At 30.2% G+C, this 15,497-nt stretch overlaps 1 protein-coding gene across 4 annotated transcripts in view; it reads left to right on the top strand.

The window, feature by feature from the left end:
* Nucleotides 1–15,497, top strand: part of LOC133540099 (asparagine synthetase [glutamine-hydrolyzing]-like) — a 102,499-nt gene that overhangs the window by 33,268 nt on the left and 53,734 nt on the right. For all 4 annotated transcript variants that reach the window (XR_009803557.1, XM_061882598.1, XM_061882597.1 and 1 more), the window contains exon 4: nucleotides 2,349–2,586. Coding sequence is in view for 3 of the 4 variants with exons in the window: in XM_061882598.1 (XP_061738582.1) it covers nucleotides 2,349–2,586 (238 nt within the window). In the remaining variant the exon portion in view is untranslated. The remainder of the gene's footprint in view (nucleotides 1–2,348; nucleotides 2,587–15,497) is intronic.

Here is a 15,497-nt window from a genome sequence, read left to right as displayed (position 1 = left end):
GTAAGAGCCGTATAATATTATTTTCAGCACCGAACACAACTAAACGCCTGCATTTTTAAGACCAACATTTCTAGATTATAATAGGTCTATTATTCTTTGTAATAACATTGTTATTCTGAAGCTAACTGTGGAGGGGGTGTGGCCTGCGGGACTGCAGCGAAGCGGGTTGTTGCCAGTACCAACCTTGAAATCAGCCACAGGTGCATAGAAGGCCCACCTGGGCTTTTTTATCTAATTTATAAACAGCAGCCAGGAGGAGAGACGGGGTTTGGGCTGGAACTAGAGTGCGAGCGAGAACGATAGAGGAAAAAGACAATTGCTGGAAAGCAACTGAGAGACTTATTGGAAAAATTAAAAAAATATATTGTAGCACTGAAACAGGCTCTCACGTCGGTGCTTGGTGGTCTGAAGAACCCCCAGGAGGGCAAGCCCTAAACTAACCGATAATAAATAAATCACTTCTTACCCTTATTGCAACTTCTTGAACAAGTGCGGTAGAAAAAAGGATGGGTGGATTCAAATGCCTGAGCATGTTTTATATTTTGAAAATTATTTCTAACAGTCTCAGCTCAGATTTATCCGAGAGCCAGATGCGGTTATCAAAAGAGCCACATCTGGATCTAGAGCCATAGGTTCCCTACCCCTGTGCTACAAAGACAACATATTTGATGTTCAAACCCATAAACATTTTTTTGGGGAAATAATCATTAACTTTAGAATTTGATGCCAGCAACACCCGACAAAGAAGTTTGGAAAGGTGGCAATAAATATTGATATAAGTTGAGGAATGCTCATCAAACGCTTATTTGGAACATCCCACAGGTGTGCAGGCTAATTGGGAACAGGTGGGTGCCATGATTGGCTATAAAACAGCTTCCCAAAAAATGCTCAGTCTTTCACAAGAAAGGATGGGGCGAGGTACACCCCTTTGTCCACAACTGCGTGAGCAAGTAGTCAAACAGTTTAAGAACAACGTTTCTCAAAGTGCAATTGCAAGAAATTTAGGGATTTCAACATCTACGCTCCATAATATCATCAAAAGGTTCAGAGAATTTGGAGAAATCACTCCAAGTAAGCGGCATGGCCGGAAACCAACATTAAATGACCGTGACCTTCGATCCCTCAGATGGCACTGTATCAAAAACTGACATCAATCTCTAAAGGATATCACCACTTGGGCTCAGGAACACTTCAGAAAACCACTGTCACTAAACACAATTGGTCGCTACATCTGTAAGTGCAACTTAAAGCTCTACTATGCAAAGCGAAAGCCATTTATCAACAACATCAAGAAATGCCGCCGGCTTCTCTGGGCCCGAGATCATCTAAGATGGACTGATTCAAAGTGGAAAAGTGTTCTGTGGTCTGACGAGTCCACATTTCAAATTGTTTTTGGAAATATTCGACATTGTGTCATCCGGACCAAAGGGGAAACGAACCATCCACACTGTTATCGACGCAAAGTTGAAAAGCCAGCATGTGTGATGGTATGGGGGTGCATTAGTGCCCAAGGCATGGGTAACTTACACATCTGTGAAGGCACTAAACATTCTGAAAGGTACATACAGGTTTTGGAACAACATATGCTGCCATCTTTTTTATGGACGCCCCTGCTTATTTCAGCAAGACAATGCCATGCCACGTTCAGCACGTGTTACAACAGCGTGGCTTGGTAAAAAAAAAGAGTGCGGGTACTTTCCTGGCCCGCCTGCAGTCCAGACCTGTCTCCCATGGAAAATGTGTGGCGCATTATGAAGCGTAAAATACGACAGCGGAGACCCCGGACTGTTGAAGGACTGAAGCTCTACATAAAACAAGAATGGGAAAGAATTCCACTTTCAAAGCTTCAACAATTAGTTTCCTCAGTTCCCAAACGTTTATTGAGTGTTGTTAAAAGAAAAGGTGATGTAACACAGTGGTGAACATGCCCTTTCCCAACTACTTTGGCACATGTTGCAGCCATGAAATTCTAAATTAATTATTATTTGCAAACAAAAATGAAGTTTATGAGTTTGAACATCAAATATGTTGTCTTTGTAGCATATTCAACTGAATATGGGTTGAAAAGGATTTGCAAATCATTGTATTCCCTTTTTATTTACATCTAACACAATTTCCCAACTCAAATGGAAACGGGTTTGTATATATATATTAGATATTTTGACTTTATTGGATTATATTCGATTGGATTGTGTGTTTGATCAGAAAGAAAATGGTCAAATAATGAATTATTGGACATTTGCATGATTTCACACACAAGTTAAAAATGTACTTCCATGTGGAATACTGCGTGTATTCCACATGTAATATTTAATATATTCCCTCTACTTTTTGTGTCCTCCTTCAAGCTGAGCAAACATTTTGACTTTGAGTGCCAGACTGAAATAGACGGAGAGATCCTGCTTCATCTTTACGATCGCTTCGGCATCGAGAAGGCGGCGACTCTTTTGGACGGAACCTTCGCCTTCGTGCTCCTGGACACGGCCAACATGAAGGTGTTCCTGGGCAGGGACACTTATGGAGTGCGGCCCCTCTTCCGACTGCTCAGCCATCATGGAATGCTGGCCGTCAGCTCCGAGGCTAAAGGTGACCAAACGCTTGAAGAAATACAATATGTTGGCTTTAACAGAACATGTACTTGATCTTTTTATGTCAGAGTTACACTTCTTGTCAAGTAGTTTGTCAACATGGCATATTTTGACACCGTTGTTAAGAACATGTGGGCCGCAAGTTGAAGAGCCCAGGCCTAATTCTGGCATGTTGACAGTGTTGATGTTGTGGTTTTTTGTTCATGATGTTCATGTTGACTATGTTGTTAGTGTTTTTGTTGATTATGATGAAGATTCTTGTTGATGTTGACATGTTTGAATAATGTTGATGTTGATTTTGTTTTTGTTAATGTTGCTGCTTTTGTTAATGTTGATTATGTTGTTAGTATTTTTGTTGATTATGATGAAAATTCTTGTTGATGTTGACGTGTTTGAATACTGTTGATGATGTTGTTTTTGTTAATGTTGCTGTTGTTAATGTTGATTATGTTGTTAGTATTTTTGTTTATCGATAAGGATTATTGTTGATGTTATTTTTTGTTGACGTTGATTATGTTGTTAGTATTTTTGTTGATTATGATGAAAATTCTTGTTGACGTGTTTGAATACTGTTGATGTTGATGTTGTTGATTTAGTTTTTTGTTAATGTTGCTGCTGTTGTTAATGTTGATTATGTTGTTGATATTTTTGTTGATATTGATGAGGATTATTGTTGTTGTTTTTTGTTGATGTTGATTATGTTGTTAGTATTTTTGTTGATTATGATGAAAATTCCCCGCCTTCCGCCCGATTGTAGCTGAGATAGGCGCCAGTGCCCCCCACGACCCCGAAAGGGAATAAGCGGTAGAAAATGGATGGATGGATGGATGATGAAAATTCTTGTTGACGTGTTTGAATACTGTTGATGTTGTTGATTTAGTTTTTTGTTAATGTTGCTGCTGTTGTTAATGTTGATTATGTTGTTGGTATTTTTGTTGATATTGATGAGGATTATTGTTGTTGTTTTTTGTTGATGTTGATTATGTTGTTAGTATTTTTGTTGATAATGATGAAGATTCTTGTTGATGTTGACGTGTTTGAATACTGTTGATGGTATTGTTGATTTTGTTTTTGTTAATGTTGCTGCTGTTGTTAATGTTGATTATGTTGTTAGTATTTTTGTTGATTATGATGAAGATTTTTGTTGATGTTGACGTGTTTGAATACTGTTGATGTTGTTGTTGATTTAGTTTTTTGTTAATGTTGCTGCTGTTGTTAATGTTAATTATGTTGTTAGTATTTTTGTTGATTATGATGAAGATTCTTGTTGATGTTGACATGTTTGAATGATGTTGATTTTGTTTTTGTTAATGTTGCTGCTTTTGTTAATGTTGATTATGTTGTTAGTATTTTTGTTGATTATGATGAAGATTCTTGTTGATGTTGACGTGTTTGAATACTGTTGATGATGTTGTTTTTGTTTTTGTTAATGTTGCTGTTGTTAATGTTGATTATGTTGTTAGTATTTTTGTTGATATCGATGAGGATTATTGTTGATGTTATTTTTTGTTGATGTTGATTGTTGTTAGTATTTTTGTTGATTATGATGAAGATTCTTGTTGATGTTGACGTGTCTGAATACTGTTGATGTCGTTGTTGATTTTGTTTTTGTTAATTTTGCTGCTGTTGTTAATGTTGATTGTTTTTAGTATTTTTGTTGATATTGATGAGAATTATTGTTGTTGATTTTGTTTTTTGTTGATGTTGATTATGTTGTTAGTATTTTTGTTGATTATGATGAAGATTCTTGTTGATGTTGACGTGTTTGAATACTGTTGATGTCGTTGTTGATTTTGTTTTTGTTAATGTTGCTGCTGTTGATTATGTTGTTAGTATTTTTGTTGATATCAATGAGGATTATTGTTGATGTTGTTTTCTGTTGATGTTGATTGTTATTATTTGTGTTGATTATGATGAAGATTCTTGTTGATGTTGACGTGTTTGAATACTGTTGATCTTGTTGTTGATTTTGTTTTTGTTAATGTTGCTGCTGTTGTTAATGCTGATTATGTTGTTAGTATTTTTGTTGATTATGATGAAGATTCTTGTTGATGTTGACGTGTTTGAATACTGTTGTTGTTGATTTTGTTTTCCTTAATGTTGCTGCTGTTAATGTTGATTATGTTGTTGGTATTTTTGTTGAAATTGATGAAGATTCTTGTTGATGTTGACGTGTTTGAATACTGTTGATGTTGTTGTTGATTTTGTTTTTGTTAATGTTGCTGCTGTTGTTAATGCTGATTATGTTGTTAGTATTTTTGTTGAAATTGATGAGGATCATTGTTGATGTTGTTTTTTGTTAATGTTGATTATGTTGTTAGTATTTTTGTTGATTATGATGAAGATTCTTGTTGATGTTGACGTGTTTGAATACTGTTGATGTTGTTGTTGATTTTGTTTTTGTTAATGTTGCTGCTGTTGTTAATGTTGATTATGTTGTTAGTATTTTTGTTGAAATTGATGATTATTGTTGATGTTGTTTTTTGTTGATGTTGATTATGTTGTTAGTATTTTTGTTGATTATGATGAAGATTTTTGTTGATGTTGACGTGTTTGAATACTGTTGTTGTTGATGTTGTTTTTTGTTCATGTTGCTGCTGTTGTTAATGTTGATTATGTTGTTAGTATTTTTGTTGAAATTGATGATTATTGTTGATGTTGATTAAGTTGTAGTATTTTTGTTGATTATGATGAAGATTCTTGTTGTTGACGTGTTTGAATACTGTTGATGTTGTTGTCGATTTTGTTTTGTTATGTTGCTGCTGTTGTTAATGTTGTTAGTATTTTTGTTGATATTGATGAGGATTATTGTTGATGCTCTCATTGTTTTTTGTTGATGTTGATTATGTTGTTAGTAATTTTGTTGATTGTGATGAAGATTCTTGTTGATGTTGACATGTTTGAATACTGTTGATGTTGTTGATTTAGTTTTTTGTTAATGTTGCTGCTGTTAATGTTGATTATATTGTTAGTATTTTTGTTGATATCGATGAGGATTATTGTTGTTTTTTGTTGATGTTGATTATGTTAGTATTTTTGGTGATTATAATGAATATTCTTGTTGATGTTGACTTGTTTGAATACTGTTGATGTCGTTGTTGATTTTGTTTTTGTTAATTTTGCTGCTGTTGTTAATGTTGATTGTTTTTAGTATTTATGTTGATATTAATGAGAATTTTTGTTGTTGATTTTGTTTTTGTTGATGTTGATTATATTGTTAGTATTTTTGTTGATTATGATGAAGATTCTTGTTGATCTTGATGTGTTTGAATACTGTTGATGTTGTTGTTGATTTTGTTTTTGTTAATGTTGCTGCTGTTGTTGTTGATTATGTTGTTGGTATTTTTGTTGATATTGATGAGGATTATTGTTGATGTTGATGTTGTTTTTTGTTGTTGATTATGTTGTTAGTATTTTTGTTGATTATGATGAAGATTCTTGTTGACGTATTTGAAAACTGTTGATGTTGTGGTTGATTTTGTTTTTTGTTAATGTTGATGCTGTTGTTAATGTTGATTATGTTTTTAGTATTTTTGTTGATTATGATGGCGATTCTTGTTGATGTTGACGTGTTTTAATAATGTTGATGTTGTTGATTTTGTTTTTGTTAATGTTGCTGCTGTTAATGTTGATTATGTTGTTAGTATTTTTGTTGATTATGATGAAGATTCTTGTTGATGTTGACATGTTTGAATACTGTTGATGTTGTTGATTTAGTTTTTTGTTAATGTTGCTGCTGTTGTTAATGTTGATTATGTTGTTAGTATTTTTGTTGATATCGATGAGGATTATTGTTTATGTTGTTTTTTGTTGATGTTGATTATGTTGTTAGTATTTTTGTTGATTATGATAAAGATTCTTATTGATGTTGACGTGTTTGAATATTGTTGTTGTTGATTTTGTTTTTGTCAATGTTGCTGCTGTTGTTAATGTTGATTATGTTGTTAGTATTTTTGTTGAAATTGATGAGGATTATTGTTGATGTTGACGTGTTTGAATACTGTTGATGTTGTTGTTGATTTTGTTTTTGTTAATGTTGCTGCTGTTGTTAATGCTGATTATGTTGTTAGTATTTTTGTTGATTATGATGAAGATTCTTGTTGATGTTGACGTGTTTGAATACTGTTGATGATGTTTTTGTTTTTGTTAATGTTGCTGTTGTTAATGTTGATTATGTTGTTAGTATTTTTGTTGATATCGATGAGGATTATTGTTGATGTTATTTTTTGTTGATGTTGATTATGTTGTTAATATTTTTGTTGATTATGATGAAGATTCTTATTGATGTTGACGTGTTTGAATACTGTTGATGTTGTTGTTGATTTTGTTTTTGTTAATTTTGCTGCTGTTGTTAATGTTGATTGTTTTTAGTATTTTTGTTGATATTGATGAGAATTATTGTTGTTGATTTTGTTTTTTGTTGATGTTGATTATGTTGTTAGTATTTTTGTTGATTGTGATGAAGATTCTTGTTGATGTTGACGTGTTTGAATACTGTTGATGTTGTTGTTGATTTTTTTTGTTAATGTTGCTGCTGTTGATTATGTTGTTAGTATTTTTGTTGATATCAATGAGGATTATTGTTGATGTTGTTTTCTGTTGATGTTGATTATGTTATTATTTTTGTTGATTATGATGAAGATTCTTGTTGATGTTGACGTGTTTGAATACTGTTGTTGTTGATTTTGTTTTTGTTAATGTTGCTGCTGTTAATGTTGATTATGTTGTTAGTATTTTTGTTGAAATTGATGAAGATTCTTGTTGATGTTGACGTGTTTGAATACTGTTGATCTTGTTGTTGATTTTGTTTTTGTTAATGTTGCTGCTGTTGTTAATGCTGATTATGTTGTTAGTATTTTTGTTGATTATGATGAAGATTCTTGTTGATGTTGACGTGTTTGAATACTGTTGTTGTTGATTTTGTTTTCCTTAATGTTGCTGCTGTTAATGTTGATTATGTTGTTAGTATTTTTGTTGAAATTGATGAAGATTCTTGTTGATGTTGACGTGTTTGAATACTGTTGATCTTGTTGTTGATTTTGTTTTTGTTAATGTTGCTGCTGTTGTTAATGCTGATTATGTTGTTAGTATTTTTGTTGATTATGATGAAGATTCTTGTTGATGTTGACGTGTTTGAATACTGTTGTTGTTGATTTTGTTTTCCTTAATGTTGCTGCTGTTAATGTTGATTATGTTGTTAGTATTTTTGTTGAAATTGATGAAGATTCTTGTTGATGTTGACGTGTTTGAATACTGTTGATGTTGTTGTTGATTTTGTTTTTGTTAATGTTGCTGCTGTTGTTAATGCTGATTATGTTGTTAGTATTTTTGTTGAAATTGATGAGGATCATTGTTGATGTTGTTTTTTATTAATGTTGATTATGTTGTTAGTATTTTTGTTGATTATGATGAAGATTCTTGTTGATGTTGACGTGTTTGAATACTGTTGTTGTTGTTGATTTTGTTTTTGTTAATGTTGCTGCTGTTAATGTTGATTATGTTGTTAGTATTTTTGTTGATTATGATGGCGATTCTTGTTGATGTTGACGTGTTTTAATAATGTTGTTGTTGTTGTTGTTTTTTGTTCATGTTGCTGCTGTTGTTAATGTTGATTATGTTGTTAGTATTTTTGTTGAAATTGATGATTATTGTTGATGTTGTTTTTTGTTGATGTTGATTATGTTGTTAGTATTTTTGTTGATTATGATGAAGATTTTTGTTGATGTTGACGTTTTTGAATACTGTTGTTGTTGATGTTGTTTTTTGTTCATGTTGCTGTTGTTAATGTTGATTATGTTGTTAGTATTTTTGTTGAAATTGATGATTATTGTTGATGTTGATTAAGTTGTAGTATTTTTGTTGATTATGATGAAGATTCTTGTTGTTGACGTGTTTGAATACTGTTGATGTTGTTGTCGATTTTGTTTTGTTATGTTGCTGCTGTTGTTAATGTTATTAGTATTTTTGTTGATATTGATGAGGATTTTTGTTGATGCTCTCATTGTTTTTTGTTGATGTTGATTATGTTGTTGGTAATTTTGTTGATTGTGATGAAGATTCTTGTTGATGTTGACATGTTTGAATACTGTTGATGTTGTTGATTTAGTTTTTTGTTAATGTTGCTGCTGTTAATGTTGATTATATTGTTAGTATTTTTGTTGATATCGATGAGGATTATTGTTGTTTTTTGTTGATGTTGATTATGTTAGTATTTTTGGTGATTATAATGAAGATTCTTGTTGATGTTGACTTGTTTGAATACTGTTGATGTCGTTGTTGATTTTGTTTTTGTTAATTTTGCTGCTGTTGTTAATGTTGATTGTTTTTAGTATTTATGTTGATATTAATGAGAATTTTTGTTGTTGATTTTGTTTTTGTTGATGTTGATTATATTGTTAGTATTTTTGTTGATTATGATGAAGATTCTTGTTGATGTTGATGTGTTTGAATACTGTTGATGTTGTTGTTGATTTTGTTTTTGTTAATGTTGCTGCTGTTGTTGTTGATTATGTTGTTGGTATTTTTGTTGATATTGATGAGGATTATTGTTGATGTTGATGTTGTTTTTTGTTGTTGATTATGTTGTTAGTATTTTTGTTGATTATGATGAAGATTCTTGTTGACGTATTTGAATACTGTTGATGTTGTTGTTGATTTTGTTTTTTGTTAATGTTGATGCTGTTGTTAATGTTGATTATGTTTTTAGTATTTTTGTTGATTATGATGGCGATTCTTGTTGATGTTGACGCGTTTTAATAATGTTGATGTTGTTGATTTTGTTTTTGTTAATGTCGCTGCTGTTAATGTTGATTATGTTGTTAGTATTTTTGTTGATTATGATGAAGATTCTTGTTGATGTTGACATGTTTGAATACTGTTGATGTTGTTGATTTAGTTTTTTGTTAATGTTGCTGCTGTTGTTAATGTTGATTATGTTGTTAGTATTTTTGTTGATATCGATGAGGATTATTGTTTATGTTGTTTTTTGTTGATGTTGATTATGTTGTTAGTATTTTTGTTGATTATGATGAAGATTCTTATTGATGTTGACGTGTTTGAATATTGTTGTTGTTGATTTTGTTTTTGTCAATGTTGCTGCTGTTGTTAATGTTGATTATGTTGTTAGTATTTTTGTTGAAATTGATGATGATTATTGTTGATGTTGACGTGTTTGAATACTGTTCTTGTTGATTTTGTTTTTGTTAATGTTGCTGCTGTTGTTAATGTTGATTATGTTGTTAATATTTTTGTTGATATCGATGAGGATTATTGTTGATGTTGTTTTTTGTTGATGTTAATTATGTTGTTAGTATTTTTGTTGATTATGATGAAGATTTTTGTTGATGTTGACGTGTTTGAATACTGTTGATGTTGTTGTTGATTTAGTTTTTTGTTAATGTTGCTGCTGTTAATGTTGATTATGTTAGTATTTTTGTTGAAATTGATGAGGACTATTGTTGATGTTGGTTATGTTGTTAGTATTTTTGTTGATTATGATGAAGATTCTTGTTGATGTTGACATGTTTGAATACTGTTGATGTTGTTGTTGTTTTAGTTTTTGTTAATGTTGCTGCTGTTGTTAATGTTGATTATGTTGTTAGTATTTTTGTTGAAATTGATGAGGATTATTGTTGATGTTGATTAAGTTGTTAGTATTTTTGTTGATTATGATGAAGATTCTTGTTGTTGACGTGTTTGAATACTGTTGATGTTGTCGATTTTGTTTTGTTAATGTTGCTGCTGTTGTTAATGTTGATTATGTTGTTAGTATTTTTGTTGAAATTGATGAGGACTATTGTTGATGTTGTTTTTTGTTGATGTTGATTAAGTTGTTAGTATTTTTGCTGATTATGATGAAGACTCTTGTTGATGTTGACGTGTTTGAATAATGTTGATGTTGTTGATTTTGTTTTTGTTAATGTTGCTGCTGTTATTGTTGATTATGTTGTTAGTATTTTTGTTGATTATGATGAAGATTCTTGATGTTGTTTTTTGTTGATGTTGATTATGTTGTTAGTATTTTTGTTGATTATGATGAAGATTTTTGTTGATGTTGACGTGTTTGAATACTGTTGTTGTTGATGTTGTTTTTTGTTAATGTTGCTGCTTTTGTTAATGTTGATTATGTTGTTAGTATTTTTGTTGAAATTGATGAGGATTATTGTTGATGTTGATTATGTTAGTATTTTTGTTGATTATGATGAAGATTCTTGTTGTTGACGTGTTTGAATACTGTTGATGTTGTCGATTTTGTTTTGTTAATGTTGCTGCTGTTGTTAATGTTGATTATGTTGTTAGTATTTTTTTTGATATTGATGAGGATTATTGTTGATGCTCTCATTGTTTTTTGTTGATGTTGATTATGTTGTTAGTATTTTTGTTGATTGTGATGAAGATTCTTGTTGATGTTGACGTGTTTGAATACTGTTGATGCTGTTGTTGATTTAGTTTTTTGTTAATGTTGCTGCTGTTGTTAATGTTGATTATGTTGTTGGTATTTTTGTTGAAATTGATGAGGATTATTGTTGATGTTGATTAAGTTGTTAGTATTTTTGTTGATTATGATGAAGATTCTTGTTGTTGAAGTGTTTGAATACTGTTGATGTTGTCGATTTTGTTTTGTTAATGTTGCTGCTGTTGTTAATGTTGATTATGTTGTTAGTATTTTTGTTGAAATTGATGAGGATTATTGTTGATATTGTTTTTTGTTGATGTTGATTAAGTTGTTAGTATTTTTGCTGATTATGATGAAGACTCTTGTTGATGTTGACGTGTTTGAATAATGTTGATGTTGTTGTTGATTTTGTTTTTGTTAATGTTGCTGCTGTTATTGTTGATTATGTTGTTAGTATTTTTGTTGATTATGATGAAGATTCTTGATGTTGTTTTTTGTTGATGTTGATTATGTTGTTAGTATTTTTGTTGATTATGATGAAGATTTTTGTTGATGTTGACGTGTTTGAATACTGTTGTTGTTGATGTTGTTTTTTGTTAATGTTGCTGCTTTTGTTAATGTTGATTATGTTAGTATTTTTGTTGAAATTGATGAGGATTATTGTTGATGTTGATTATGTTAGTATTTTTGTTGATTATGATGAAGATTCTTGTTGTTGACGTGTTTGAATACTGTTGATGTTGTCGATTTTGTTTTGTTAATGTTGCTGCTGTTGTTAATGTTGATTATGTTGTTAGTATTTTTGTTGATATTGATGAGGATTATTGTTGATGCTCTCATTTTTTTTTGTTGATGTTGATTATGTTGTTAGTATTTTTGTTGATTGTGATGAAGATTCTTGTTGATGTTGACGTGTTTGAATACTGTTGATGCTGTTGTTGATTTAGTTTTTTGTTAATGTTGCTGCTGTTGTTAATGTTGATTATGTTGTTGGTATTTTTGTTGATATCGATGAGGATTATTGTTGATGTTGTTTTTTGTTGATGCTGATTGTTATTAGTATTTTTTTGATTATGATGAAGATTCTTGTTGATGTTGACGTGTTTGAATTCTGTTGATGTTGTTGTTGATTTTTTTTTGTTAATGTTGCTGCTTTTGTCAATGTTGATGATGTTGTTAGTATTTTTGTTGATTATGATGAATATTCTTGTTGATATTGACATGTTAGAATACTGTTGATGTTGTTGTTGATTTAGTTTTTTGTTAATGTTGCTGCTGTTAATTTTGATTATGTTGTTAGTATTTTTGTTGATATCGATGAGGATTATTGTTGATGTTGTTTTTTGTTGATGTTGATTATGTTGTTAGTATTTTTGTTGATTATGATGAAGATTCTTGTTGATGTTGACGTGTTTGAATACTGTTGTTGTTGATTTTGTTTTTGTTAATGTTGCTGCTGTTAATGTTGATTATGTTGTTAGTATTTTTGTTGAAATTGATGAGGATCATTGTTGATGTTGTTTTTTGTTAATGTTGATTATGTTGTTAGTATTTTTCTTGATTATGATGTTGATATTGATGAGGATTCTTGTTGATGTTGATGATGTTCACGTGTTTGAATATTGTTGATGTTGTTGCTGTTGTTAATATTGATTTTGTTAGTATTTCTGTTGATATCAATGAGGATTCTTGTGGATTTTGATGATGATGTTGACGTTTTTGAATAATGTTGTTTTGTGTTGATGTTGTTAATGTTGATTATATTGTTAGCATTTTTGTTGATATTGATAAGGATTCTTTGTTGATATTGATTATGTTGGTGTGTTTGAATAATGTCGATGTTGTTGATGTTTTTTGTTAATGTTGTTGCTGTTAATGTTGATTATGTTGTTAGTATTTCCGTTGATACTAATGAAGATTCTTGTTGATGTTGATGATAATGTTGACGTGTTTGAATAACGTTGATGTTTTTTTGTGTTAATTTTGATGTTGTTAATGTTAATTATGTTGTTAGTATTTATTGATGGGGATTCTTGTTGATGTTGACGTGTTTGAATAATGTTGTTGTTGTTACTGTTGTTATTACAAATATTTATTATGTTAGTATTTTTGTTGATATTGATGAGGATTTTTGTTGATGATGATGTCGACGTGTTTGAATAATGTTGTTGTTTTTTGTTAATATTGATGTTGTTAATGTTGATTATATTGTTAGTGTCTTTGTTGATATCGATATGGATTCTTGTTGATGTATATGTGTTTGAATACTGTTGATATTGTTGATGCTTTTTGTTAATGATGTTGCTCTTGATGTTTTTAATGTTGATTATGTTTTTAGTATTTTTGTTTATATTAATGAAGATTGTTGTTGATGTTGACATGTTTGAATAATGTTGATGTTGTTTTTTGTTAATGTTGATGTTGTTAATGTTGATTATGTTTTTAGTATTTTTGTTGATATTGACGAGGATTATTGTTGATGTTAATGATGATGTTGACATGCTTGAATAATGTTGCTGTTGTTAATGTTGATTTTGTTATTATTTTTGTTGATATTGATGAGGATTCTTGTTGATGATAGTGTGGACATGTTTGAATAATATTGATGTTTTCAATGTTTTTGTTAATGTTGCTGTTGATGTTGTTAATGTTGATTTTGTTGTTAGTATTTTTGTTGATATTGATGAGGATTCTTGTTGTTGAAGATGATGTTGACATGTTTGAATAATGTTGATGTTGTTTTTTGTTAATGTTGTTGCTATTGTTAATGTTGATTATGTTGTTATTTCTGTATACATTAATGAGGATTCTTGTTGATGTTGATAATAATGTTGACATGTTTGAATAATGTTGATGTTGTTGTTGATGTTGTTTTTTGTTAATGCTGTTGATTATGTTATTATTTTTGTTGATATTGATGAGTATTCTTGTTGATGATGTTGACGTGTTTGAATAATGCTGATGTTGTTTTTTGTTAATGTTGTTGCTGTTATTCATGTTTATTATGTTATTATTTTTAATGATATTGATGAGGATTCTAGTTGGTGATGATGTTGACGTGTTTGAACAATGTGGATGTTGTTGTTTTTTGTTAATGTTGTTGCTGTTGATGTTGATTATGTTGTTAGTGTTTTTGTTGATTTTGATGAGGATTCTTGTTGATGATGATGTTGACGTGTTTGAATAATATTGATGTTACTGCAGATGTTGTTGATGTTGTTAATATTGAATATGTTGTTAGTATCTTTGTTGATATCGATGAGGATTCTTGATGATGATGATAATGTTGACATGTTTGAATAATGTTGATGTTTTTTGTTAATGTTGATGTTAATGTTGATTATGTTGTTAGAGTATTTGTTGATATCGATGAGGATTCTTGATGATGATGATAATGTTGACACGTTTGAATAATGTTGATGTTTTTTGTTAATGTTGATGTTAATGTTGATGATGTTGTTAGTGTATTTGTTGATATCCATGAGGATTCTTGTCGATGCTATTGACGTGTTTGAATAATGTTGATGTTGTTTTTTGTTAATGTTAATTATATTATTATTTTTGTTGATTTTGATGACGATATTGACGTGTTTGAATAATGTTGATGTTGTTTTTGTTGATTATGCTGTTAGTATTTTTGTTGATATTGATGTGGATTCTTGTTGATGTTGACATGTTTGAATAATGTTGATGCTGTTGTTGATGTTTTTTTGTTAATGTTGATGTTGATTATGTTAGTGTTTTTGTTGATATTGATGAAGATTCTTGATGATGATGATGATGATGTTGACGTGTTTGAATGATGTTGATGTTGTTTTTTGTTAATGTTGTTGGTGATGTTAATGTTGATTATGTTGTTATTTTTGTTTATTGATGAGGATTGTTGTCGATGATGATGTTGTGTTTAAACAATGTGGATGTTGTTGTTTTTTGTTAATATTGTTGCTGTTTGTGTTGATTATGTTGTTAGTATTTTTGTTGATATTGATGAGGATTCTTGTTGATGATGATGATGACATGTTTGAATAATGTTGATGTTGTTTTTTGTTAATGTTGTTGATGTTGTTAATGTTGATTATGTTTTTAGTATTTTTGTTTATTGATGAGGATTGTTGTTGATGTTGATGACGGGTTTGAATAATGTTGATGCATTTGTTGATGTGTTTTGTTAATGTTGTTAATGTTGATTAAATTAGTATTTTGTTGATATTGATGAGGATTCTTGTTGATGATGTTGACATGTTTGAATGATGTTGTTGTTAATGTTGTTTTTTGTTCATGTTGATGTTGTTAATGTTTATGTTGTATTTTGTTGATATTGATGGGGATTCTTGTTGATGTTGACGTGTTTGAATAATGCTCTTGTTGTTGGTGATGTTTTTGTTAATGTTGTTTTTGTTGATGTTGATTATGTTGTTAAGGTTTTTGTTGTTGATGTCGGGTTTTTTTCACTGGTGATGTTGATATCGTTGAGGATTCTTGTTGATGCTGCTGCTGTTGATTATGATGTCGTT

Source organism: Nerophis ophidion, linkage group LG21 (genome assembly GCF_033978795.1).
Source record: "Nerophis ophidion isolate RoL-2023_Sa linkage group LG21, RoL_Noph_v1.0, whole genome shotgun sequence".
Lineage (NCBI taxonomy): Eukaryota > Metazoa > Chordata > Actinopteri > Syngnathiformes > Syngnathidae > Nerophis > Nerophis ophidion.
The sequence above is the reverse complement of the archived record's forward strand: the minus strand, read 5'-3'. Positions and strand labels throughout refer to the sequence as shown.